Genomic DNA, 25,973 nt, shown 5'->3' with positions numbered 1-25,973 from the left:
TGTCTCCTTTTTCTCTCCTCTGTGTACTGGTGTGTTCATAGGCAGCAGAGATAAATGACTTACAGAAGTATGTTAAGTATAGGTGGTCCACTGATATAAAATCATATAGGAAGAAATCATAAAGAAACGTCAAGTGACAAGTCAAATTTAATTTTCTAGTAATGTATCCAACCAATATTTTTTTTTAAATGTCGTTGTCAGTTTAGTTGGTGGCCAGGAAAAAATGGAAACATGTTCTCCTGACTTTGGAAAAAATGTATTTTGGAATATGGTTTATAGAGGCATCTAATTAGAAGGATGTGAGATGACCAACAGTTTTTATGTGAGTTTCTTTTATAATGATATACATGAGCCTTCGGGCCATTGACATAGCTCATCTCTTTTGATGGACTTCCAATTTGTGGAGGAAGCAGCTGCTTTTACTACCAAATTTTTCCTGTCTAATTAGACCAGTTGGATCAGCCAGCTTAAGTCAGTCCATAGTTTGCCCGTTGCCTCTTCACTGAACAGCTGAATACCCTAATTGTAAAGAAGGACAGAAAGTGTCAAAGGAAGTTACAGTTGTTACTGGCAAATGAACCAATGCAGAGAAAAAAGTATGAGGGAGAGGGCTGTTAACACAAAGGGCCTCCTGATAGTGAAAGTCCCTCTGGAAATTTTCAATATCCTCTTTTGGTTCTAAAATGACGGTGCATCAGAGTAGAAGCATGTTGTTTCTTCACTGTATATTTTTTCTGACTACATTTTCATGGAGATTTGTTGGGTCGAGGACTTTGTAGTTAGGAAGACAGAAAATCCTCAGTCAAGTGGATGTGACCAGATCTCTTGAAACTGTAAGAGACCCAAGTTGGAGTTCTTGATCTGACTCAAGGACTTAGGTTTGGTTCAGTGAGTCCCACTGGCCTCTGGACTGGCTTGTTTCTGGTTTGCCAAGAACACAACCAAGCAAAAAATCTGCCACCAAACCTCAAAGCTGAATTTCCTTTCTACCTCAGAATACGAATAAAATGGAAATCTGAGGTGGAAATCATGCTTTTGTGAAATGAGTTCCCGCTTCCCAACTTGCTTCACTAATAATTCTGTAGATAATTTAGAAAAGACAGGATTTCCAAAATGCTGAATGATTCCGATGCCTTATTTTAGCATGTCCTGAAGTTATGAATAAAAGTTCATTAGGCTTTTTTTTTTAAAAAAAACCCTTCCGATAATTTTCATTGTACATTTGAATTTTTTGGGTATGTGAAGTAAAATTTAATCAGTTTGTTGATACCTGCACTGCAATCTCAATGCATCTGAAAAAACGTTTAGGTGGGTTTTTTTTTTCCCATTTTGTGTGTGAAATGTTGAGTTTTTCTCTTGAAAATTCTCAACCTTACATGGGACATATTACTGAGGAAGCATTCAGTTGCTTGGGATATATGGTTAGCAGGAACACTCTAGCTTTCTTCATGCTGCTCCATAAGCTTCAACTAATCCATAACGTAAAATGTAGGTCAGCTGGAGCTTTTAAAAACAGATGGAAATTTAGTAGTTTAAGGTAGTCCAATGGATATATGTCCCAGCAAGGCTGCCAACTTCTCCAGTCCCAAACTGCAAAAAAAGCAGAAATCAGGCTGCTACCTCATTTCCATTCCAGAAGTATCAATACCCTGTGCAATGGGCTTTGTTTGTAACATATTCAACACTGACATGCCACAGAAGATGATAATTAGTTCAGTGGTGTTTAGAGGATTTTATATTTAGTTTGCTGACAATGAAAAGTGTTTTAATTTGGGCAACTTAATAGCGTAAATATTCTAGAAGAGAGACAAAACCACAGTTGTTCTAAGTAAAATGCAAGAACTGGAGGTAATCCAGGGTTTATTTCGGCACAAGCTTCAGGTTTTCCTATAATTTTACATTCAGGCTCATAAGTTGTATCCGTTACTAGATCAGTGCTAAAATAAAGTAAATATGTTATCCTGTGTTTTTGTTTCATTAAAGTGTTGAGGAGAAATTATCAGAATCAGTTCGGCTGTTTCTGAAAATAGAAGTCTCCCAGGACTTGTGCTCCAGCTGTCCATATGGCCACAGGGATGTCCTGCTGCCACAGGAGCTTCTTCAGCCTCAGCAGTTCTCCCAAACACAGCTCCTGTTCTCACTCACCGGGCTCTTCCAGGTTGGAAGGCTGATCACGGAATTTTCTATCCCTGCCTCTGCTCCTGGGTGTATATAGTAGGATTAAAGACTCAGTGCGTGAGTTTAACATTTGCTTTTTCGAAACACCTCTGGTATTTGCCTCTGAGTGCATTTCAGAAGGTCCTCCTGGCTCCAAGCGTTCCTCAGCCTGCCTGTGGGAGAGAATGGGGATGGGAGCAGTGGGAATGTGAGGGGATGGAAGTGTATCTTGCAATTGGCAGGGAGGAATTGGTTTGAGAGTGTGAGAAAAGGCAGGAGAAGGATGTGCAGTTTAGAGGGTCAGATGGTCGAGGTGCTCAGCAGGTGCCTGTTCTTCAGAGAAAGTTCCTTCACCAGACCGTCATCACTACTGCAGTTGAATAAGACTGATGTGAAAAAAATGGTATTTGTTTGGAGTCAGATGCGATATTTTGAGTTATCAAAGCTGGCTTGTGAACTGTGGTGGTTTTTTAAATTTCAGACCCTGTGACAGGTTTTTAAATTGTGGCGACCACGACTGAAAACATTTTTCAAAAATCCAAGAAATGCATCTCTTCACGTCTGTAAGGGCTAGGGGCACAGAGTGTTGTCTTGTGAGCGTGTGAGTCATCACAGAAGTCTGTTTCAGACGACGACTTTTGTTTCAAACACTCCGGGAAAACGTATGGTTTTTTCCCTATGCAGTTTACAGGAGACATTTCATCACATTCCATTTTAACCTAGACTTTGTGATGAGCATGTACACAGAAAGCTTTTCTTTACACACCATTTGGACTAGATATTGCCATGAAGCCCAGCTTGGAGGAAAGAGATGCAAAATAACTTCAGCTGCTTCTGCTGTAACTCTAGAAAGCCGCAGGGCTTCTTTTCTAGCCCTTACACAGGTGGGTAGGAGGAGAGAGCCAAAGTTTTACTTCTGCTTTTTTCCCCCCTTGCTTTGGGTACACGTGGGTGGGGATAAGTTGGAAGGAGGAAGGGAGAGGACTCTGAACATCAACAGAGGAGACTCAGTAGTGTTCTCTGAGGGAGGAAGGTTTTCTGTCTCCCTTGTTGCAGAGTGACCCAGCTGGATCCACACTTGGAAATAAAGGCAGATGGGGCAGAGCAGTTCACAACAGCTGCTGGGCTATTTTGGAATGTCTCCTATTTGAAGATTTTATTTTTTTTTTTCTGCAAAGGAAAGGGATGCTGGGAAGGGTTCTGGCTTTATTTGTTTGTAAGACTGTGAATAATACTATTTGTACTTGGAGGTATGAAGGTACTTATGAGAAATTGCTTTCTGCCCGGCTGTCACACGTAAACAGCTTTCATCTCAAAATGTGTGTATCAGGCTCGTGACTTCAGTTTGTCATTCGAGGAAATGTGTCAGCCTTTCATTTCAGATTGTGTTGGCTTTTCTTTTGTCAGGAAAGACCTTTCTTGCGGGCTTAAGTAACAGAAACAAAGGCAATTAAAAAAAAAAAAAGGCAGCGAAAAGCAATTATCAAACAAGGATTAGGCTATGGATATTGCTTTGAAAAAACATTTCCACTAGATTCATAAGAAAGATGAAGCTGTGCGTCATTCATACTTTTTTTCTCCCCCTCTTTCATATTTCCTAAGGGTTGAAGATAAATTAGGGTAGCTATTTTCTGTGCAGGCGAAGTACAAGCTATGCCCCAGATCTCCAAATGCTTCAACATGTAAATACTGCTTCTGAAGCCATCAGGTCTTGCTGCAAGTAGAGATTTATTTGCATTCATGTTTGAAGGTTACTCTCGTTCATTGACCTATTTAATTGTCATTCTCTCTCCTCAGTTGCAGGCATATGGCTTCATGTGCATGTGTAGGGAGAGAGGAACAGCTTTAACTCTCTCAGGCAGAAACATCCAACAGAAAAAACGACAAGAACTGAGTCTTGTTGTGGATGTATCTGATAAAAACAATAACAATAATAATTATAATAATAATAGATAGGACCCATATATGAGCATAAGCATCCTGTAAACCTCAGCAGAAGGCTGTAACTGTACTCTAAGACCAGATAAAGGGATACAGAAAGGGTGAATCCGAGGAAAGGCTCAAAGCAGCTGTCCTAGTGGAACTATTATCAGCCAATATGAGATATTTCTGTAACAAGAAGGGTGTCTGGTAGTTACCTGGCCTCTTACTGGGTCAGGTTGCATATGCGGGTTACTTAAGGGCTTCAGCTCTGCCTGGTTATAGCTGTAAAGAGTATAGAATTAAAGGGCACTGGCACAAACCCATCCATCTCACATCGTGGTGGGGAGGTGTAATCAGTAGTTGCAGGATCAGAAATTTTACCCACAGTGCTGCTGACACCTGTTCTGCTCCTCTGTACTCTTGGAGAAACGTGTGTCAAGAAAGTCTGTGAATGCTCTGTCCAGAACAGGAGAAGCACTTCAGTTTCCTGTCACTTGGAGGTCTGAGTTCTCTGTACGTAGACCCAAACTTTTTTGTAGAGAAACTTTGCCTGGCCAGCAGTGCAATCCAACCAGACAAAGGGAGTGGGGGGTTTATAGTCCAGTAAACCTTCAAACTAAAAATTAAGAGGTGGCAGAGCTTGCAGCCCAACAGAGTGTCAGATCTAATTAGTTATTCTGAAGAGGAGCAGTATTCAGATACTAAAATAATGTGATGAGCAGCCTGGATAACAGAGAAAGAGCATGGTGCACACAACTCTTCGGAGTTTCAAAGGAGTGAAAGCTTTACTTAGTCAGGGCTTTTTTTTTGTTTGACTGCACAATGTGAACTGTCAGATCCAGTGTCTTGCATAAGTTTAATATCTAGTCCAGGGATCTGAGAGAACAATTAAAGGGACTTTTCAGATTCTTTATAATCTGCAGTTTAAGATTCTCCCTCTGCTAGAACTTGGTTTCTTGTCTGGATTGCAATCTTCTCATCTTTCTCTGTTATTATAAAACATGGCCCAGAGTAACCAGGGATTTTGTGTCACAAATCTTGGCTTGGGGGCTCATGATCTCCCTTTAGGCTCTACTTTACTGTGTGGCCACAGAAGGAAAGCTGACACGTTTAACACAAAGGGAAGTGCACTGATAGAAGTCAAACCTGAAGGCACCCATGCAAACAAAATTCAAAAACTGCTTTAAAATTAGTTCTTATACATTTAGCTTTCCATTAACCTCTATCTTCCAAAGCATATTTGGATTTTTCAGTCTCTAAACTGTTTTGCTTAAGTTTGAACCCAGTGCTAGCAATACAGTGCTGTGTGCTTGAGCTAGTAGATTACTTGAAGAAAAAAATTGCAGTTTTGAACTGTCCCCAGTTACCAGAGTGCAAAGCAAGTGCTAACCACTAAAGACAGAGTGAAAACACAGTGTCTGATAGGTTTGTACATCCTAGGAAGCATCTAAATATGTGAAGTGTCAATCCAACTTGGAGACTTGGACTGTGCAATTGGTGTGTTTAACTGCTGCAATTGAGGGACCACAATCAAAACTGATGTTTAAAACCACAGAAAATGTCTTGATATTAATTTTATTTGTGACTGATACTAAAACCAGCTGTAATTTCCTTGGCAATAGATGAGATTTCTCACAGCTTTTAGAGTCTTGGTGTCTCATCTAAGCTAATTGTCCTAAACTTCCTACTATAATTAAGAGAAAGAGGCCCTTCCAGAGGGTTATTTATCCCTTCCCAGAACAGGAATGCAAAACAGGTAGAATTAATTACTCATGAGGTGTGCTGGTTTCTATCTACTGATATTTTGCAGGTCCTAAAAATGAATTTAGGTTAAGCATCAGACATTTAGATGTGTAAAATTAGGTAGATTGAATGCTGCAAGGCTCGCTGTGAGCACGGGCTAAGCTCTCCATCTGAGTTACGACTAATCTGTCCCATGATCACTAAGTGGGAAATCGGCTGTGGATCAAGAGCAATATGTTTAAGAAGGCCTGGCCGTGGGCTATATTAAGAAATGCAGTTTAGTCCACTACAAAGAAAGAACTTTGCTGCCCACAGGGGAATTTCTTTTTTTTTTTTTTTTTTTTTTCTTTCTTTCTTTCTTTCTTTTTTTTTTTTTTTTAAGGCTTGAAAGACTTATTATTTTAGGTTGAGAGGAATGAATTCCTCATTTCTGAGTTGGAAAGGACTTTGAGGCGGAGGAATTTGATTTGGTTACTTCAAGCACTCACTTAGCTTTTCTGCCCTTTCTGTCCTGATGTTTTGGTGCCTGGCAAGCTGTTTTATAGACATTTACATAACGAAGGTCGTTTCTCTGAGGCAAGGTACAAGAACACATTACAATTGTAAATTCCCTTAATTGTCCTAAAGCAGGGCTCAGAGCTTAGACAATGGAAAATCCTATTGTTCTATGTCCCTGAGAGACGTGTGAACAGAATTGAAATATATGGATGGGTTGATTCTAAAGCTGGAATGGAAAAATGATTCATAAAAAGGTTTTTTCACTTGTGATACACAATGGATGGTGGAAGTCATGAACCAAAGACGTATGAGTTTATGTATAGGTTTTGTTTGGTAGACAGTTACCTTAAACATGTTTATTCCTTCTAGTGTGACTTTGCCCCCCAAGGCTTTATAGGGGTACAGTTCAGGCCAATATACAATTAAGAAGGTTCTTGTTATTAAAGCAATATATTTTTTTTCACTCTGTTTGTCAGGAAAGTTATTTCTGTCCCCTACATTTTCTGGAAGTTACAAAGTGCCTTTTTTTCTTCCCAGATATCGGTACCTGTAATTCACTTTAACTTAAACTTGTTTGAACTCAGTGGGGAGCTTGGGAATGAAAATTCAAATTATTTAAATAATTATCGACTGATACAGATAATCCCTCTCAACTGAGAATTTACAAACTTAAACATTAACAAACCCTGTTGGTACCACTGAGAGAGAGAAAAGCATTCTGTGCTCCCAGTAGTGAGTGGGGAACATGGTGTCCTGGCTGGTTAATAGCAGGATTAGAAATACATGGCAAACATCTCCCTGACTATATGCCAGGTTAGGGAAACACCCTGCCTTTGTACTAGCAGTGATTTAGGTGAAAAGCCTCGTGTTACTTCATCTGATCACTGGAAAGTGATTTAACTTTTGTTTTATACTAAAACAAAGTGAAAAAGCAGTCCAGTTTGGAATGAAATGGTTTGAATGGCCCAGCATGAATTGTAATGAGTAAAGGGGTAATTTAATTTAAGTCCTGTTTGTCTTTCAGAATGGAAAAGGTGACTTGGGAGAGTGATTCCTGGGTGGCACAAACTGCTGGAGGGGCCCCAGCTGCTGAAAGGACTGTCCCACCACCCCTGTTCCACCCAGGACTTGCCCTGGCAGACAGGGACAGTCCTGCAGGCAGAGCAGCTGGAAACAAACCCTCTTTGCTCTAATTTCCCAGGGAAGATTTCCAGGTAGATGGGCTTGGTTGTTCCTCACTTCTGTAGGTGCACTCGAAAGCCAACTCAGGGAAGGTGTTCTGGGGAGAGAGGGCAGAACAACATCATATTCTGGTGCTGTAAACTGCTTCTGAAACTGCATGTTCCAGATATCCCAGACCCACAAAGTGGGCCAGTGCTTTGCAATGGCTGCTGGTCACTCCACACATCCCCTGGAACACGTATGGCTGCATCATGTTTGCTGGCACAAACTGGGGGTGTGTGGCTGCTGAGTTGTCAAATGGAACTGTAAACCACCAGGAGCTAGTTCACATGTGCAGTTGCATTGTTTATGTGCTCAGAAGAGGAAGCTGCACCTCTTTTCACGTGCAGACAGACAATGTAGTCGCGACTGTGCGCTCTGAAAGTGGCACAGCAAATGCAGGGTGTTTTCTGTCCCTGCCCTCAGCGGTCTGCAGTGCCAGCCTGCTGCTCTGCTGCATGTGCAGACCTTGCTTCTGGGGTTTGGGAAGGTACTCACTGAGTGCAGGGGGGAACAGGGGGAGTAAAGCATGAGGAGAACAAGAGAGACTCCGTGGGATGGCAATATGGGGTAACTTTCTCCAGGGACTCCACATAAATCTCTCTGCTGCCACTGCTTGCTTACCCCTGTCCCACAGAGTTCAAATTAGATGAAGCAGGTTGGTGTAGTCTCTGCTGGTAAACAGAGGGTGGCTTCTCAGGAGTGAGAAAAGGGCTGAGATGCAGAAAGTGAATAATAGGCTGAGAAGGAGCAGACGAGAGAGTTTTTTGTTGGCATATTTACACCTCAGCGTGCGGAAAATGATGATGTAAAAACGATAAAAATGTTTCCTAGCTAGTGTTTTATTACATCTCCAAATGTTTCCAGTGCAAATCTGGCCTCGAGCTGTTATCTCTGTGTGTGTGTGTGTTTCTCATCTTGTGCAGAGTTTCCGCCAGTGTTCCCCAGCCGTTCAGTTTTCTGATATAAATCTAAGGAGTCTACAAATTAAATGTCTGCCACGTAACACGAGGATGGTTTTCCATGTCTGGATGGACTTCTGCAAGCTCTTACTCTAATCCATAAGTTACCAAATTGCCCTTTAATATCATATTTGGCTGAGTTAGCCTGTTTTTTCCCTCACTTGTGCAGCTGTAGACCAGTACCTGAATCAGAGAATGGCCTTCAGTCATCGGGGTGTGACTGAGGTGGATCTCAGGGGCAGCAGTGAAGTCGTGACTTTTCTAGGAGCGTTTTTGCATAATAGGAGGACTCCCCACTCCTGACTCAAGGGGAAAGATGTAGGTGTGACTCCTCAATTCCGCTTTCCCTTATTCAGGTTTTGCAGTGGAGAATTCCCTGGACTTTGACATAGTTTGGGGGGTTTTTTTTGGATTGAAACAAGAGGAAATGAGATGAGGGTTAAGCCCAAAAATTTTAGAATAGGAAAATACAGTGGAGTTTCTTTAATGGAACAGGGTCAATATACAGTGTCAAGAAATTGCTGCACTTTCCTGTAATGATTTAAGAAACAATTTGACCAATGATACTGTAAGAGAACAAACTTGTGTATTGAAACTTAAACTGCTGTTTTTTGTTGAAGGTATTGAAGTGAAGCAGGTTAGTAATACAGTACTTGCCAGGGGTGTCTTCTGTATTTCCAGCTGGGTATTTCACATCCTATGTAAAAAAGCACCACAAAAATACAAGGAAACATAGTCCTTTTGTAATTTTTTTTTTTTTTTTAGTGCTGCATTTTTACCTGTCAGGGAGTCTAAAAAGAGCAGGCTATGATGTCTCTGATTTTGATTTTTAAATACCAAATGCTGATTTCTTTGTGGCTCAGTTTTCAGTTCTTTATAGTTTTGCCACACGTGGACTTTTTGAGTTGAAATTTCCTATGTTACCTTTTGCTATAGTAAATTTTCTGAGAAGCCTTTGAGCTGTGTCAGGCCAGTGGCACTTGCAGGGCAACAGCGGTGATTTCCTGCCTTCAGAAGAGCTTGTGATGAAAGAGAAGCAGTTCAAATACATCGGGAAGGGCAAACACTGCTCTAATTGCAGCAAGCAGGGAAAGCCTGCTGTGCTCACCCGGGACCTGAGACGGGCCCTTGGTGCCTACTGATGGATGGAGAATTAGGCTACAAAGCCTAGAAACTTCTAGGAGTCTGTGTGACATTTCTCTGAGTAACAAATGAGTATGTTGCTGGCAATGAAATGCAAATGAATGAAGCACTTCAGTCAAAAACCTAGAGGCAGTGTTTACCTGAGGAAATTCACTGTCAGGTAGGAGTGAGTTTTGGTTATGTTTTTGTTGGTGCTGACTCATACACATTCTGAAGCATATGCTCCTACCCTGAGGATGAGGAGGGGGTGGCTTGCTTGATTCTTTCCAGGTTGATTATAGTTTCTCTGAGAATGGGAAAACCGGATCTCCCCATAAATCTTGGTAAAATCCAGGAGGTAGCAAATAAAACCATCAACACGCTTCTCTCTTGCTGAATCCATTAGCAAGAGCTTTGCAGACCTGAGCAATGGGAGCATCTTCATCAGAGACACCAGGTCACCCTCTGCTCGTTGAAGAAGGGGCTGCCTGTGGGTTTTGTGGTGCTGCCAGGCAGAGAGGGAAACCCACCTCCTGAATGGGGGGGTCTGGTCAGACCAGTCAGGTGCTTCTGGCTGAAAATATGATCTAATATCACAGTGCCTCACATTGCCTTCGTGGGAAATCCTAACATGAGAAAAAAACCACACATTTTGCTTCTCAGGAGAAGCAAAACCTTGAACTGTGGAATGCAAAGTGTGGTTAAATTAAGACCAAAACATTTTGCATCACTCGAATTTTCTGTTTAGGGTTTGATTTCTTACTTTTGTATTCAATTTTTGGTGTGTTGGACTGAGAAAGTTTCAGAGTACTTGCTCTGATTGGTGATGGTGTGTTAATGTCCTGTTAATGAATCTGTATTTTAAGCAGTTCTTGAAAACTTGTATTTGGATTCCCAAGGGTTATCGGCCCCTAAATATATTTTTAATGGTGATGTCACAATAACTTCAGGAAGGGACATTGGAAAATTGAAAGATTAAATTTTCCATTGGAAATCAAAACTGTTTTAAGAGAAATAACTGAAAGTCAAGATGCTAAACTTGCTCTTGATGTAAGTCCAGTCCAAAGGGAAACAGCTGCTGTGGTGCTGGAACTGAATGGCCTGTAAGGTGCTTCCACTTTGGGGTGAGTTGGCTTTGAGATTCAGCCTTTCACTAAACTCTGTGTTACTTAAACTCCTTCCTGCATGGATCATGAACTAAGGAAAACGAGGTGGTCTGGAATCAAAGGTAACCAGAAATTCCTAATATATGGCAGATGGACATGAAACAGTCCCTGTACTGTAAGAATGCAATCCCCTTCAAATGCATAATCTGTTTCTCGTGAAAGACATGTGGCCTGATATAGAAGTTTTAGGTCAACTGATTCTGTTAAAGATTAGCCTCGATATTCTGAAAGAGAAGACTGTAGTTACTCAGGGACTTTAATTCCTTATAAAGGATTATACTGGGCACCACACTACTGCCACAGTGTCAAATCTTTCTGTGGGTTTGCTAAATTAACCTTTGTAATAGAAAAGCTTTTTATGCGCTTCCAGTCAAAAGAAGAGACGGGTTTGAGTTTGTAGCAACTTAAAATGCCAATGATTGGGATCCTAATCTAAAATTCATAATTTTTTTTTTTCCATTTCTTCTTAAAGCATGTTTTTCTACTGTTTTGCAAATGACTTGCAGAGAATTTTAGGAAGAATTTCTTCACAGAAAGGGCTGTCAGGCATTGGAATGGGCTACCCTGGGGGGGTGGTGGAGTCACCATCCATGGAGGTGTTCAAGGAATGACTGGATGTGGTGCTTAGTGCCCTGGTCTAGTTGACAGGGTGGTGATCAGTCAAAAACTTGGACTTGATGATCCTGGAGTTCTGTTTCAACCTGATTCTGTGATGTGCCCTGCTCTGATTTAATGTTGTGTGCAGGATTCTTAAAATGGAAACCTGCATCAGAGGGGCAGAAACAAGAGCAGGTCATGAGGGGGAAGATACTACAATTAAAGGTAGACTGATCATCATTTGTGAGATTATGTTTGGAAACATGAGTTTAATATATGTGATGTTAAATCTCACAGTCATATGTAGTGAGAGGAAAGGTTTCAGTTTTAGGTAATGGTATATACATTACTACACCTTTTCAGACAATGAGTGTGTTTTTTAGGTGGCACCTTCCTCATTTATGGCAGTACACGTTTTCATCCTCCCTGTTAAGTTTGTGAAATATTTACTGTCCTGATCTTGAAACTCATGGTGAGCTGACTACTACAGAACTCTGACAAGAACCCTTTCCCCTGTAAAAATGGGTCAGAACAAACCCGTGCAATAGAAATTGTTGTAGTGAAGTTGGCATGAGATGTTCTGTCATGTTAAACAGCTTTGCAGGGCAGACAGGGAATAGAGACAGACACCTAACCCGTGCACTGCATGTGGGACCTGGTGAAAGAAATCCTGTCCCAGTGGAAGCTCAAGACAAGGCACCTTGGCCAGCTTGTGACCAGTGTGAGAAGCTTTCCCAGCTGCACATAACCTGTGTGCATGATGGGTGGGTGCATAATACAAATAATTGGAGGTACAGTCTAGTGTTTGAGTCCTTTACAGGTTTAATAATAGGCTTGGGAGGGAGCTGGTTCTCTGTAACGAGAGGGATAGAATGAAGGACTTTGTCTCTCTAGATCCTATTTATTAAATATTGTCATGCCTGAAAGGTCTGGCCTGTCCTTGCACTTGCCCTTCAGATGCTGATTTGGATGGTGACATTGGTGTGAAGGACAAGCCTGTTGGCCTTGCCAGGGTGCCATGAATTTCTCTCTTGAAATAGCTGTTCCTTTTGATAGACTGTCCTTGCTTTTGTTCTTAGAACTTGTGCCATGAACAGGCAACATGAGTGCACTGCTATTTTCATACCCGTCCTACCTCGTAGCTTCCAAACAAGTTGTTTTCTTTGGGTCCAGGAGAGGATTTATTGTGAAAAATTACTGGCCTGTTTAAAAAATGGCACTCAAGAAAATGACTATTTTGAGACATTTAGTCAGTTATTTTTTCTAAGACATTTGCCATGAAAACAGTAGGATCAGATATTTCTAGAGAGTTTCTGTGGCTCCTGTTTCCCCCCTGGGCTGGGGGATGCTCAAGGAAGGGTATTTGCTGTGGATTTGGGAGACCCCATGGCAGCATGACAATGTTTTTAGTGCAAAATTTGCTCTCTGTGGCATGGAAGGAGTATGAGCTCAGGCTAGAGAAAAGAAGAATATTTGAAGAGAATGCTAAGTGGAGATGAAAGGAAAACAAATCATGGAGTTAGGAAGAAATATAAACCAGAAGAAGATAATCCACCATTCTTTTTTCTAGGAGCTTGCAGACAATGAGGTTGTTTGGGTTTTTTTTACAGCATTTCAGTGTTCCAGCTACAACCTGTGCTAGAGATAATCAAAGGACTGGGATAGTTTACATGTGAAATATAAATTCTGCCTGCATATGCACCAGTGTGGCAAAATGTATTGTCAAATCCTAACACTGCATGTAAATGGATTTTCCACCCTTCTGTTTCGGTTTTAATTTAACTACAGGAACATTTTCAACATTGGAGGTTGTTTTTTGACACCTTACTTAACTCTTTTATTATTAAAAGTTTTCACTAAAAGCACTTGAAATTAAAATGAAGTAAGCAAGCAAAAAAAAAAATATAAGGGGAAGAGTTCCTGAAAAATTAAATGCTGGTCAGGGCTCTCTCCACCATCCCCATAGAGTTCTTATGCCTTAACATGGGAATCATGCAGGGCAAGGTGGATGCAACTAGTCCAAATCTGGAATTCTCACTGGAGCCCAGTTTGCTTACACCTAGAGCAACATGGAGTTTAGGCTTTAAATAAAAGGTTTATTGACAAAGGTAATTCACTCAGGGATAAGTTGAAGGAGGTGTTATCCTAGAACATCTTTGCCTGAGGATGTAATTATCGTGGCATGACGTTCTGGAGTGAATTAATTTAAATGAGAAAAAACCTGCGTGTTCTTAATCCAGAGGAAGTATTTCCCTAGGAGTTGTTTTTACAGAGTTACTGTGGTCAGTCTCCCTGTCTAGACAAGCTTTTGGAGTTCTTAGGATAAGAGAGTCCTTGTGGTAAGATATTGGAACAGGTTTGTGTGTCTCCTTTTGCTGCATTTCTTGTCATGCCTCTTTTAGTGGGGAATGAACAAAGGCAAAGGGCTTTGCCTTTGAGGTCTTGGCTATTGCTTTCTCTAAGAAGTTGTTGTTTTGGTGAAGAATTTTGGTATTGAAGCTGCAGTGGTTGGAGGGCAGTCTGCTCCAAGGCTCTTGGAGTTATGCTAGCTTTGGAATATTAGATATTTTCACAGCATTCTAGTAAAATATTGTTAGAAGACACTTAGAAAATGGCAGCAAGGTTTCATAGCCCTGTTTAAAAGTCTTCCTGGAGTGAACCAAGAGCCTGTGATCCTGTAATCCCACTATACTACTTGTGTTGCAGGAGGAGTCTGCTGCTCCCACTCATAATTTGGCTTTTGATAGATATTTTTGACAGTTCTTGCAGTGTGCTGATCTCAGGCATCAACCTCTCAGCAGGTGCCTGCTAATGCCTGTTTGTCACCAGCATCAGTGGAAATGAACTGTCATTGCTCCCCAGATGTGATTGTTCACGTGATGGGTGAACTTTTCTTTCTTCTTCCAGGTTATAAGACCCTTTTGAAAGGAATTTCAGGGAAGTTCAGCAGTGGAGAACTTGTTGCAATTATGGGTCCTTCAGGAGCGGGGAAGTCAACACTTATGAACATTCTGGCAGGATACAGGTGGGTAACATTGAAAATCCCAAGTTCAGAAAAGCAGAGGAAATATTACCCCAGTGTTTGTAGAAAATAGGTATTTCACAGATTTTGGATTAGATTCTTACTGCTTATATTGTTTCTGTTTATCCCATTCTGTTCCCTTGGGAATTTATCTCTTAACAAGTGAGATCCAAAAATAAGAAGCAATTTAAAATCCAAAACACACACACACACACACACACACACACACACAAAAATAAATTAAAAATCTCCTTTTTGGCTGTGTAACAAATCTGACTCAGTGTCTTATGTTTGTGGTGGTTTTTAAATCACATTTTATAAACACTTGAAGAAATTACTCTCTTTAGTCACCACTTCATAGTGTTGATGTCTCCTTGACCAAACTGCAATGACTGAAGTGATTCACCCTCCTGAATCCCCTCCTGTATGGCCAAACGCGAAGTGTCTCCGTGTTGTTGTCATTTGGGGCATAAGGAACAGGATAGAGAAACCTAAAAAAACCCTGTTTTTAATGTTTTGATATTTTTTTAGGCACTGATATAGGACAGCACACATTTTGCACTAACCTTGAGTAAAATTTTCAGCAGCATTGCAAGCAACCTTGTATGAAAGAGAGCACGATCAAGAAATGAAATGATTTCAAGCCACTGCATCTTTTTATTTCATGGTGGCAATAATTAGCTAAGACTTCCACACACTGAGGCCTCTGGCAGCACAAGGGAAGGCAGGATTCACCTCTGGTTGTTTTCTTGGTTGGTTTCAGAGAGACGGGAATGAAAGGGGAAATCCTCATCAATGGGCAGCCCCGGGACCTGCGCTCTTTCCGCAAAGTCTCCTGCTACATCATGCAGGATGACATGCTCCTTCCTCACCTGACCGTCCAGGAAGCTATGATGGTGAGGTTTTTTTCTTGTTCTAATTTATCTGAGCAGGAGAAAATGGAAAAAAAAAAAATCTCTGTGTGTTGTGCACGTGTTCTCACTCTGGCAACACCACAGAGTTGTGTTTGATCCTGCTCCGGTGAAAGTGCTTGGACTTTAGTGTTGCCTTGAATTCCACTTCAGGCTCATTCTTCTAAGGGTTGTGCGAGCTTTTTTAGCTTTGTGGTTTTCAATTTGTGACCAGCACTGTGATGTAGAAGAAGATCTAAGGCTCTTCTCACACCTCCTAGAGAACGGAACCTGAAATTCTTCACAAATACATCTTTGTAGGGACAATCTGTTCTTACCTGATGAGTAACCTTGTCTCTTTCTCCCCATCTTCCATGTTCTGACTGCTAATTGTTATTTTACTTTAGCATGATCTCTCTGTGCTTTCTACTCTTTTGTACCTTTTCTTTAATAAAGGAATTGTATAAAATCTCTTTCATTTCTTCGTGGGAAAACAACAGGAACAGAATAATTCCAACATATACAGGCAACGTAAATTCTTCTTACTCTTTTTCACGGCATTAAGAAGTTTGCAAATTGCCAACTTGACCAGTTAGTCTAGAAGTGCCTGTTACTCAGCCTGAGAAATGAGCCAGTTTTTCTCAGAGGTTGTTCCCAATACAAGGCTAAGGATGCTCACACTGTATGCTGGCATCAATTCACAAATTTTAAGGCCAGAAAAAAAATCACTGTAGTTTTTTTTGTAGCTAATTTTTCTACAAAAGTTCTTTTCTGTGATGAAGTTTTTCTTCTCTTTTGTTTACTTGAGCATTGTAGTCAGAATCCCACAGGACCACTTTCATAGAATTGGGCCCAGATTATACTTGCTGTCTAAATTAATCAATCAAAGCTCTGACAAAAATAATTACCTAGCAGTTTAATTGCTTTTAATAAAGGTTAATCATGATGTTTTGCGGAGCTGCCTCTCAGGACAGCAGATGACATCTTTCACAAGATTATTTATTTCTGTGCTTGTTTGTTTGCATCCTAGAGAATGGCAGAGTTCAGTTATCCTTGTGATATGGATGAAGCACAAATAAACTGTTTTTTTCCAGTGTTGCCTGAGAATTTACTGGCTGTGCAAAAAACATGACTCTTTCATCTTCTTCTCAAGCTCTTTGACTGTCAGAGTGGCCTTTCTAATATGTTTTTTGTCAGGTGCTCCAGTGATTGATTAAGTCAAATTACACTCAGTTAGTGCACAGGCATATGTGATGCTTTGTGATTTGAACATTATAGTTCAACTTCAGATTTACTGAATGTGTTTAAAGAAGTTGTTTAAGTTAGACATTGGGATGTTGTGCCTGAGACATCTGCTGTAACTGGTGGTTGTGCTTCAGACCGGTTGAAAATCCAATTGCATTGGTTTTGCATTCCAGGTATCTGCTCATCTGAAACTTCAAGAGAAAGATGAAGGGAGGAGAGAAATGGTATGTACACTGTCCGTCAAACTTAGAATTTTGGGGGATGCCAAGGCCATGAAGTGAGCTCTGTAAAGCAGACATTTTTATCTGACATAGAATTGCACTGGATTTGTGATGACAGAATGAATCACAACCTCGAAGTTGACAGGTGTCATTAGGAGGGATTGTTAACTGCAGTCTCCATGAAAGCTGCTTTCAGTATGAGACTGGAAAATTGTAGAAGATCTACTGAAATAAATGTACAGGTTTTGAAGGATTCCTTCTAATGTACCTTAGCACCTTAGGTTCTCTTATGTGTGTGTCTGAGGGCTCAGGCATCTCGTGTGTGGTGAGATACATCAGTCACGTGTGGCAATGGTGAGTGTAGCCCTTAATTTTTCCAAGGACTGATAAAAAGCTCAGCAGTTCTTGTGACTGCTGCAGAAATCTCTGTGCTCATGGTTGAAAGAGCAGATCTTTATGGCTGTGCTGGTGGGCATGTTGTCACACTGGGCAAGTTAATGCAGTTGCAACTAATGTATTTTGGAGCTGTGTTGGGTGACTGCGGGGTGGACAAGCAGAAAACCAGGATAAAACATGCACATGTGGATGAGCTGCACATTTGCTGCACTGCCCTGCTTCTGCCTCCTGCTGACATAGGGCTTTCCTGAGGGGGAGAGGAGTCCTGGTGTGTTTTTGCCCATGGAGACCTGTAACCCAGCTGGACCTGCACTAGGGAGTGTGCTCCTCTCAACCATCCACGGGGAAAAGTGCACGCTTTTCCTGAAATGTGAAAACTGTGTCGACTTCCTAGGTAGAGCAGCTATTTTTGTGGCTGTCCTCTGTCTGTATTTATTTCCAAATTGGAGCAATTGACATTTTCTCCAGACTGAGAGAATCCTTGAAAATCAGAAAGAGCTCCACAGAGGGAAACTTAACAGGAATCTTGATAGCTCAAGATTGATTGGATTCTGTCAAATACTGGTTTTTTTTAAAATAAGCTGGACACAGATTTTTCATTGGGAAAAATTTTTCAGAAACAACTGTTGATTTTATTTGTACTTTGAAAGTCTTAAGTCATTTACACTTTAGTAGTTAGGCCAGGCAAGTTAATTCATTTGTTTACTCTGTCACTGTAATTGCAAAGAAGTCTGTGAGTAAAAAAACTGTGCTGTATGTGTTTATTCAACATATGTTAGAAGGACATTTTCTGGTTAGTGTTACTGGCTGAGCTGGACTAGATAATTCATTTTATTGTTGTAAATTTTAGTGTAAATATTTATCGTAGATGAACATTATGAATTTTATGCACTTGTGCTAGCAGAATTACTTGTTTAAAACAGGGACAAGTGAAAAATCCTCCAGTGAACCATAGTTTATGTTTCTAGTTGGCCTAACTCGTGCTGCCTGTGTCCTGTGGCATCTTTCCTAGAGATAAAGGGAATGAGGTAGTTGGGTCTCCTCTCTGACAACAAGAGTTAGTGGGTTGTGTTCTTTTTTCACTCTCTCTCACTGAGAGAGGTAACTCCTGGAAATTAAAATCAGGACAAGCAAAGACCATTTTTTAGCATGTCAACCACCCTTTCTGGTAAACTCCCCCCATCCAAGCAATTATCACTTTCAAAATGATGGGCTCCTTTTCTTATACTTAAGTGAAATGTTAAATGCCCGGTTTTGCTTCCTACCTTTGAAGTGGTTCACTTTTTCGATTGCATGAGCAGTGTACCTTGGATTCACTCATTTTTTATGTGCATGCTGCCAGAGAGCTGCTTTTCTTATATAGCTCTGCCAGGCCAGATCTACAGTCACTGAAACAGAAAAATTCATAGTGTCTGGGATTGTTCTCCTTTTGCTCCAAAGACCCTGGGACAGGCTGTGCCCTTCCTGGGACTGTGCCTTGAGGAAATCCCGAACATCTGAGAGTACCTGTGACAACTGAATTGACTCCGGGGAGCATGAAAACACTTAAAATCAATGGCTGCACTTCAAAGAGTAGACTGTGAAGAAAAGAACAGATTAGATAAAGCAGGTCATTGCTCTATAGAAACCACTGACTTTTGTTATGCAGTTCTCCAGTCTCTTGTAGATACAACCCAGAAGTTCTGTTGAAAGAAACTTCTTGGTCTCTCTGTGTAATAACCCCTCACATGCTGCACAGCTCTTTTGATGTCAGTGCCATATCCATATATATACAGCAGTAGGAGAACTGATTTCCACTCCATTTTCACAGGCAAGGCTTCTCTACTGAGCAGTGAGGTCATGTAGGACAAACAGGTAGAATTTGGGTCGAAATAGTAAATGATAGATTTGTTAAGCCCCACTGAAACTAATAAATGCTACATTAGATGGGAAAAGGCTTCGGTGCACGGATGATGAAACAAAGTTATGAGCTAGTTTGCAATCTGCATGAAGATCAGTAAAGAGGCTCTTTTTTGTTTCCTGCAGGTAAAGGAAATACTGACAGCCCTCGGTTTGCTGACCTGTGCCAACACGAGGACTGGGAGCCTTTCTGGAGGCCAGAGAAAGCGTCTTGCCATTGCTTTGGAGCTGGTGAACAACCCCCCTGTCATGTTTTTTGATGAACCAACCAGGTACTTCAAGGCCAGAAATTAAAGAAAGGCAAATATTGGTTTATATAGCAGAACAGCCCTACAGAAAAGCTGTTCACCTCTAAGTCCTTGGAAAAGGCTCATTTTGTGTTGCCTGTAAGCACTGAATAAGGCCACAAGAAATAATTTGATTTGGGTACTTAGTGCCTTGGGTCACTGCTGTAACTGCCAGACCATGGGACTATAAATAATATTTAAAGGAGACACAAGCTGAAGCAGGAAGGGAGAGAGGAAAATGTTTTCAGATTGTGGCACGAATTTTCTTTTTCAAGCAAAGGTAGCTTGAATATAAACATTTTAAGATGTGATTCTTAGTAATGAATGTGATCAGTCTTTGAGGAGGCTGGGAAAGCTATAAATATGTATCTATTCATTAAAGTTGGGAGAATTTAAATCTGCAGTCTTAAAATGTAAGAAGTCCCTTAAGGCAGCTTTGAGAATACTCTGTTTTTCATTCTCAGGCATGCTTCCAACTTAATTAAAAGACCGATGGAGAAATACAAGCATAAGGTTGGCATATGATAAAATTAAACTGCTACAGAGAAAATTTGTAAAAGGATAATAATGAGAGGCCAAGCAGCAAATCCATGTGCTGGTTTTGAGTGTTGCCTATGGACCTGTGGATAACAAACTTCTTTCTTTTTATTCAGTGGCTTGGACAGTGCATCATGTTTTCAGGTTGTCTCTCTGATGAAGGCTTTAGCCCAGGGTGGCAGGTCCATCATCTGCACCATTCACCAGCCCAGTGCAAAACTGTTCGAGCTGTTTGATCAGGTATTATTCTCAAACTTCCTCCCTATGCATGGTTTAGGTAAATTATACTTTCAAGGCTACACTCTTTAAGTGAAAACGTGAATAATTTTGGTCTGTGGCAACAAATCAAATTAAGAAATTAAATAAGAGCAAAACATACTTTTTGGGTATGTTTTTTTCCTTTCTGTCTGCCTGTTTCCATTATTTGCATGTAATATTTTTAGAGAATCTTTTTGGTATGTTTGTGAAATCGTGATTATTGTGCTTGTGATTATCATGCCTTCACTCACCACTGCTCCTGTGCAGAGGGCTGTCAGTAAAGTAAATTGGAATAATATAAAAGCAGGAAAGGTTTAATGTCAGTGTCTGCAATGTTGCTGGTAGATATTCTCATCCTTGATACATGGGTATAGATTCAGAAGAGCTTATTCACATGAAATGATAATAATTGAAATGAAGTCAGTTGGAGAACTTTTCTCCAACCTAACAATGGGATGTGGACCATGTGTGTTTAGACTAGATATAAATTTACTTTAGTCTTGTTAGGAGATTTAGATTAGACCCCTGAGAGGTGAGAGAAAACCTACTACACCACAGGTGAAGAAGCTCTTGCAGATTGCCAGGGAGGTTTATTTAAAGCCAATAGTATGGCTAAAAGTAAGACTAATCAAGCTGTTTCCCATTGCTGTACTGTCCCACCTCTCTTTCCATTACTGCATTCACCAGCCTCATCTCCCAGCCCAAAATATCCATAATTAAATAGAAATTAAATGGCTTGACTCTACAGTTTCTTGCCTATTTTCAGCATATGTCTGAGGCTGGAATTAGTGTGTTTCTATATTAATGTGCTTTAAGTCCTGGAGGGAATGTTTGCAGAACTCAAACCTTAAGCATTTAATTTTCCACTAGTTATAATTTCATACAGAAATTAGTTTCAAGTGGTGACAAATCTTCCCAAGGTGTTCTTCCCCCACGGACAAGAAGACATCATTAGGTTCATGGATTGGTGTCACACAGGTAGCAGGTTCAAATATTTTGATACTATTTCACGTTTTTCTTTCTTCCTTTTCTTTTTCTTTGCCTTGTTTTCCAGCTCTATGTTTTAAGTCAAGGTCAATGCATTTACCGTGGGAAGGTAACAAACCTAGTCCCTTACTTGAGAGATTTGGGGTTGAATTGCCCAACCTACCACAATCCAGCAGATTTTGGTAAGGACAATTTGAATAGTTCATTTAAATTAGTTTGTGTTAGCTTGGTACCTTCAGGGTAATGGGGACCATGGTGTGTGGTACACTTTTGCATGTATATTCTTATGTGCACGTGTACATATATGTACCAAAATTCAAAATAAAATTATTCAGATTTTTTTCCTAAGTAATTTGAATGCCATCTAGTGGTGCAATTTAGTGAATATTTCTCTCTGGTGGAAGTCCAGGTTCAGGAGATGAAAGATAAAGCATATTCTTTAGTGTTTCATAGTAATCAGTGGCTTTTCAAAGTGGCTCCAGTATTCTGTTGTTCTTAATCTTGAACAATTCCACTGTGGTATTGTAGAGTTAATAACGCTGAGAGTTTTATTCAGTGTTGTTTCTTAATTCTGAAGAAGCAGTAAGGACCATGAAAATAGACTTCTGTAATTTTTTTTATTACCAGGACTATCTTCTAAAATGGCTCATTTAACTTCCAGGATGAAGAGACCTCTCTGAAGATTTATAGAAAGATGATTTGAATGTTGTGTGTATACGTGGGAATTTGCATGTGGCGCTTTAGGGCCTGCTCTAGGCCAAACTTCTGTTTCTGTCAGTGCTGCAGAATCAATAACAAAGCCTGTAGCTTGTCAGTAGTGCAAACCAGCAACTTAAACTCTGTTTCTTGTAGTCATGGAAGTGGCATCTGGCGAATACGGGGACCAGAACAGCCGGCTGGTCAGGGCCGTGCGGGAGAGGATTTGTGACACCGACTACAAGAGGGATGTGGGTGGTGAGAACGAGCTGAACCCCTTCCTCTGGCACCGGCCTTCTGAGGAGGTATTTTGTGCATCACAACTACTGGACGTGGCTGGAGGCTGGAGGGGAAGGAAGGGAGTTTAAAACCTTGGCCAGCGGAGGTTTCTGGGCACGTTCAGAGGGTGCGAGTGGGGTTTTGTGAATGAGAACTAAGCAAAGTACTGCAAAGAAAGAAGTTTATCCTGTGATGTGTTCCTGCAGGATTCCTCCTCCACAGAAGGCTGCCACAGCTTCTCTGCCAGCTGCCTAACCCAGTTCTGCATCCTCTTCAAAAGAACTTTTCTCACCATCATGAGGGATTCGGTAAGACTGCCTTTATAATAATGTTTGTAGCCAAAAGGTCTATTCAGTTGGGTGTGAGATACTGTAATAGTCCTCAAAGGTCATGTCCAACAGCCCATCCATGAAGATTATCACAGAATTTCAAAGGAAAGAGACTGATCTTTCACTCTTGCTGTTAACTGTACCATTTTCATTGTGAACAACAGCTTTCTTCACAGCACTCAGAAGCACCTGGCCTAAAAACCTGAAGCTTAAATCCCCTTTGTGCTGGCAGGTTCCTTATACAGCTATTAATCCTACTGAAAAGTGAATGAGTGGTTGTACTAGTGTGTCACAGAATTAGGTTTTCCAGAAAATTCAGGATGACAGAAATAATAACTTCAGTGTGATGTAAAGAGTTAATACTTGAAGTCTATTCTTGGAAACAGACAACTGGGAGATAAAAATTTTGCTTCCCTGAAAAGGGAACATTTCTGTTTTCATACATTTAATATCAAGATGAACTAAGTGTCATAATGAAATTCTTCATTCCCAAGGGAAAAAAAGAAGCATATCTTCCACCTTTTTTCTTAAAATAAACAACGTCCATCAAAATCCCAAACCCTGCAGTGTTTGTATCTGTTCAGTAAATGTTTTGGGTGCCTAGTTGTTTTGCCAGCACGTTTCTTTGCCATAACTTGTTCTCTCTCACTGTTTTACACTTACATTTGCAATTTACTTTGCATTTGTCAACAAGAATTCATTAAGTTAATGAATTAAGATCACAGGAAACTGTAACTTATTTTCTGATGCATAGATTGAAGAACATTGTTGTTTTTAAGATTTTTTTTTTCCTACTCAGGTCTAAAGGCTTGCAGCTACAGATTTTGTTATTTCTTTTGTTCTTCCAAGCCTCTTGTAGGAATACAGTACTGCAGAGAAGGCACAGAAAGCTAATGTATGCCTGGTGAAGTTAGTTTTGTCTATACAAGCCTGAAATACCTTTCTGCTTCTCTTCTGCCCTGGGAAATTTATATTTTAGTCAAAGAGAAAGTCTCCTTCTCCTGATCAATGAGAGCCAGTGACATTGTCAGAGTAAGATTTCAGGTTGCAGCATTTGCAGCTTCTGCCTGTATTTACTGGAAGAAATGTTCATGTGTCGGATGGAAACTGGGAAACTCATAATTTTTCTTGGCTGAAGCCCAGTTTACCAGTAGGAAATGAACATTTTTCATGGCAGGGGGGTTGGAACCAGGTGATTTTCAAGGTCCCTTCCAACCCAAACCATTCTACAATTTCTGTGCAAGTTCTTCTGGACATAAGTACTCCTTTTCTGCAGCCTGTATATCTGATTTCAGCCACGTTGCCATTGTTTTTGAGCCCAGACTCTCTGATCAGAAATACCCCTCTTTCCTTGCTCGTAGGTCCTGACACACCTGCGTATCACCTCACACATTGGCATCGGGCTGCTCATCGGGTTGCTCTACCTGGGCATTGGCAACGAAGCTAAAAAAGTCCTCAGCAACTCCGGCTTCCTCTTTTTTTCCATGTTGTTTCTCATGTTTGCTGCGCTCATGCCAACTGTCCTCACCTGTGAGTACCAGTAATTCTGTTACATCGACGGGGAAGGAGTTGCAGAAAGGTGGGAGGGTGTTTGGATGAATCTGTTTTGTGTAAGAGAACATTTGACTTGTGCTTCTACTTCTAAGACAGGTGCTGGGATAAATCTTGCACCCACAGAGGCACTGCTGCAAGCTGAGAAAAGCTTTGCCAGTGGCACTTCTCTCTCCCTGCTTTTGTTAGTGTTTCTCAACACAGACAGTTAGTTCACTGTCACAGTCCTGGGCTGGAATTTCCCCTTGTGCCAAGTGCATCTCAACCAGTGAGATGAGCTTGTGACTGGTCTTGGGGAGGATGTAATAATTTCTTTAGGACTTCTGAGTCATGACTTCTCCATAAAATCAGCGTATTCATGTGGTGTCAGAAGCAAACTCTTGCAGTATGGGCTGCTTGGGAGCAGAGGACTTCCTTTGGGAGTGCTATTACTTTGGATTCCCTGTTGGACCAAAAAGGAATAACCAAGTTCTTTAAGTTTTTGACACCGCTTTTAATTGAAAAATCCTCTTTAAGGGAGGTTCAGATAACTGAGTAGACTGGTCTGTAGTCCAAACAGTGAGCAGCTCTCAGGGCTGACCCCTTACATTTCATTACAAATCACTGGAACTGTTGCTGCTCTGTCAGAGACCTGAGAGTTCCAGTCCCACCATGGGACTGCAGCAGTGCAGGATTAGATATGGATAAACCGTGCTGTTATGTGCAGCAATACTGCACACTGGCAATCCAACTTAATAATTTGTGTCCTCTGCAGTTCCCCTTGAGATGGGAGTGTTTCTCAGAGAGCATCTGAACTACTGGTACAGCCTGAAAGCCTATTACCTCGCCAAAACCATGGCTGATGTTCCTTTTCAGGTATATGCTCTACTCTTCAATATAGTAGGAACCATTTAAGTTCATGACAAGCCCACTTGCCAGGAAGATTAGTACTGGTATTTTATCCATCTGAATAGTGGACAAACTAACTGTCTATACATGTCTGCTGAAGCTTCAGGGCCAAATCAGAAGCACCTTAAGAGTGCAGGACTTCACAAAAGCTGAGACCTGACCCAATACTCTTTTCATAAATAGATGACCATCTCTGCTTTTTTTGCAGAAGGGGGATTGAGAAGGGCTGTGAGTGGGATCTGTTTTCTAATGCCCAAGTAAGATAGATATCACAGTCTGTGGCAGACTCTCTTCAGCCATGTCGTGTAATGGAAAGACTGAGACCTGTGGGTTGATTAGAACTCCCCATGTTTTTGTCTTACTCAGAGTAAGCAAATGTTTGGCTTTAGTGGACTAACTCCGAGTGTATCTCCCTGCAGATCATGTTCCCTGTGGCTTACTGCAGCATTGTGTACTGGATGACTTCACAGCCATCTGATGCTCTCAGATTTGTCCTCTTCGCAGCCTTGGGAACCATGACATCCCTGGTGGCTCAGTCCCTGGGCCTTCTCATAGGTGCAGCCTCTACATCCCTCCAGGTACTGATGGTGTTTTGTGGTCTCACAGGAACCCTGCTGTCTCCTTACACTACTTGCTGTGGCTGCTGCTGTGTCCCCAAGATATTTGTTGAGAGGTGACAGGCAAAAAGTTGTCTTGATCTGATGGAGCTCTTGATGTTTCCCATTAGCATCAACTTAAACATGTGAGGCTCTGAAGTTCCTTCCCCACCTGAACAGGGCTGTGCCTGTCCCTGCTTGAGGGGATTGTCATTTCCTATTCATCCCAGGTCCTGGAAACTGCAGGACTGGTGCACTTCTGTGCCCCTACAAAGTGGAGGTAGGATCAATATCTCAGGAGAAGGTTCTTCATACACATCAAAAAGGGTTGCAGGAGGCAAGGTAGGAAAAGGCTTGCCCAGAAACCAAACTTCTGCAGAGGGAGGGAGAGAAGCAGCTGTTGGCATGACTGGAAGCTGGCTGTGTAACTCCATTCTGCTTCTCGTCAGGAGATGTGCTGAGGTGACCATTCCACAGCAGAGCTGTTCTGGGTGATAACAGAT

The 25,973-nt window shown here is 41.2% G+C and overlaps 1 protein-coding gene across 2 annotated transcripts in view; it reads left to right on the top strand.

Annotated features, from left to right (window-relative positions):
• ABCG1 (ATP binding cassette subfamily G member 1) overlaps nt 1-25,973 on the top strand; it is a 54,051-nt gene that overhangs the window by 19,202 nt on the left and 8,876 nt on the right. For both annotated transcript variants that reach the window (XM_051770808.1, XM_051770809.1), the window contains exons 3-13: nt 14,297-14,414; nt 15,175-15,307; nt 16,720-16,770; nt 19,189-19,334; nt 20,003-20,126; nt 21,199-21,313; nt 21,984-22,132; nt 22,313-22,414; nt 23,797-23,965; nt 24,741-24,841; nt 25,294-25,452. In XM_051770808.1, the coding sequence (XP_051626768.1) occupies nt 14,297-14,414; nt 15,175-15,307; nt 16,720-16,770; nt 19,189-19,334; nt 20,003-20,126; nt 21,199-21,313; nt 21,984-22,132; nt 22,313-22,414; nt 23,797-23,965; nt 24,741-24,841; nt 25,294-25,452 (1,367 nt within the window). The remainder of the gene's footprint in view (nt 1-14,296; nt 14,415-15,174; nt 15,308-16,719; nt 16,771-19,188; nt 19,335-20,002; nt 20,127-21,198; nt 21,314-21,983; nt 22,133-22,312; nt 22,415-23,796; nt 23,966-24,740; nt 24,842-25,293; nt 25,453-25,973) is intronic.

This window comes from Manacus candei, unplaced genomic scaffold (assembly GCF_025592945.1).
Source record: "Manacus candei isolate 608988 ecotype Guabito, Panama unplaced genomic scaffold, ASM2559294v1 h1tg000126l, whole genome shotgun sequence".
Taxonomy (NCBI): Eukaryota; Metazoa; Chordata; class Aves; order Passeriformes; family Pipridae; genus Manacus; species Manacus candei.
Note: the sequence above shows the minus strand (reverse complement) of the source record. Positions and strands in the feature narration are given on the sequence as shown.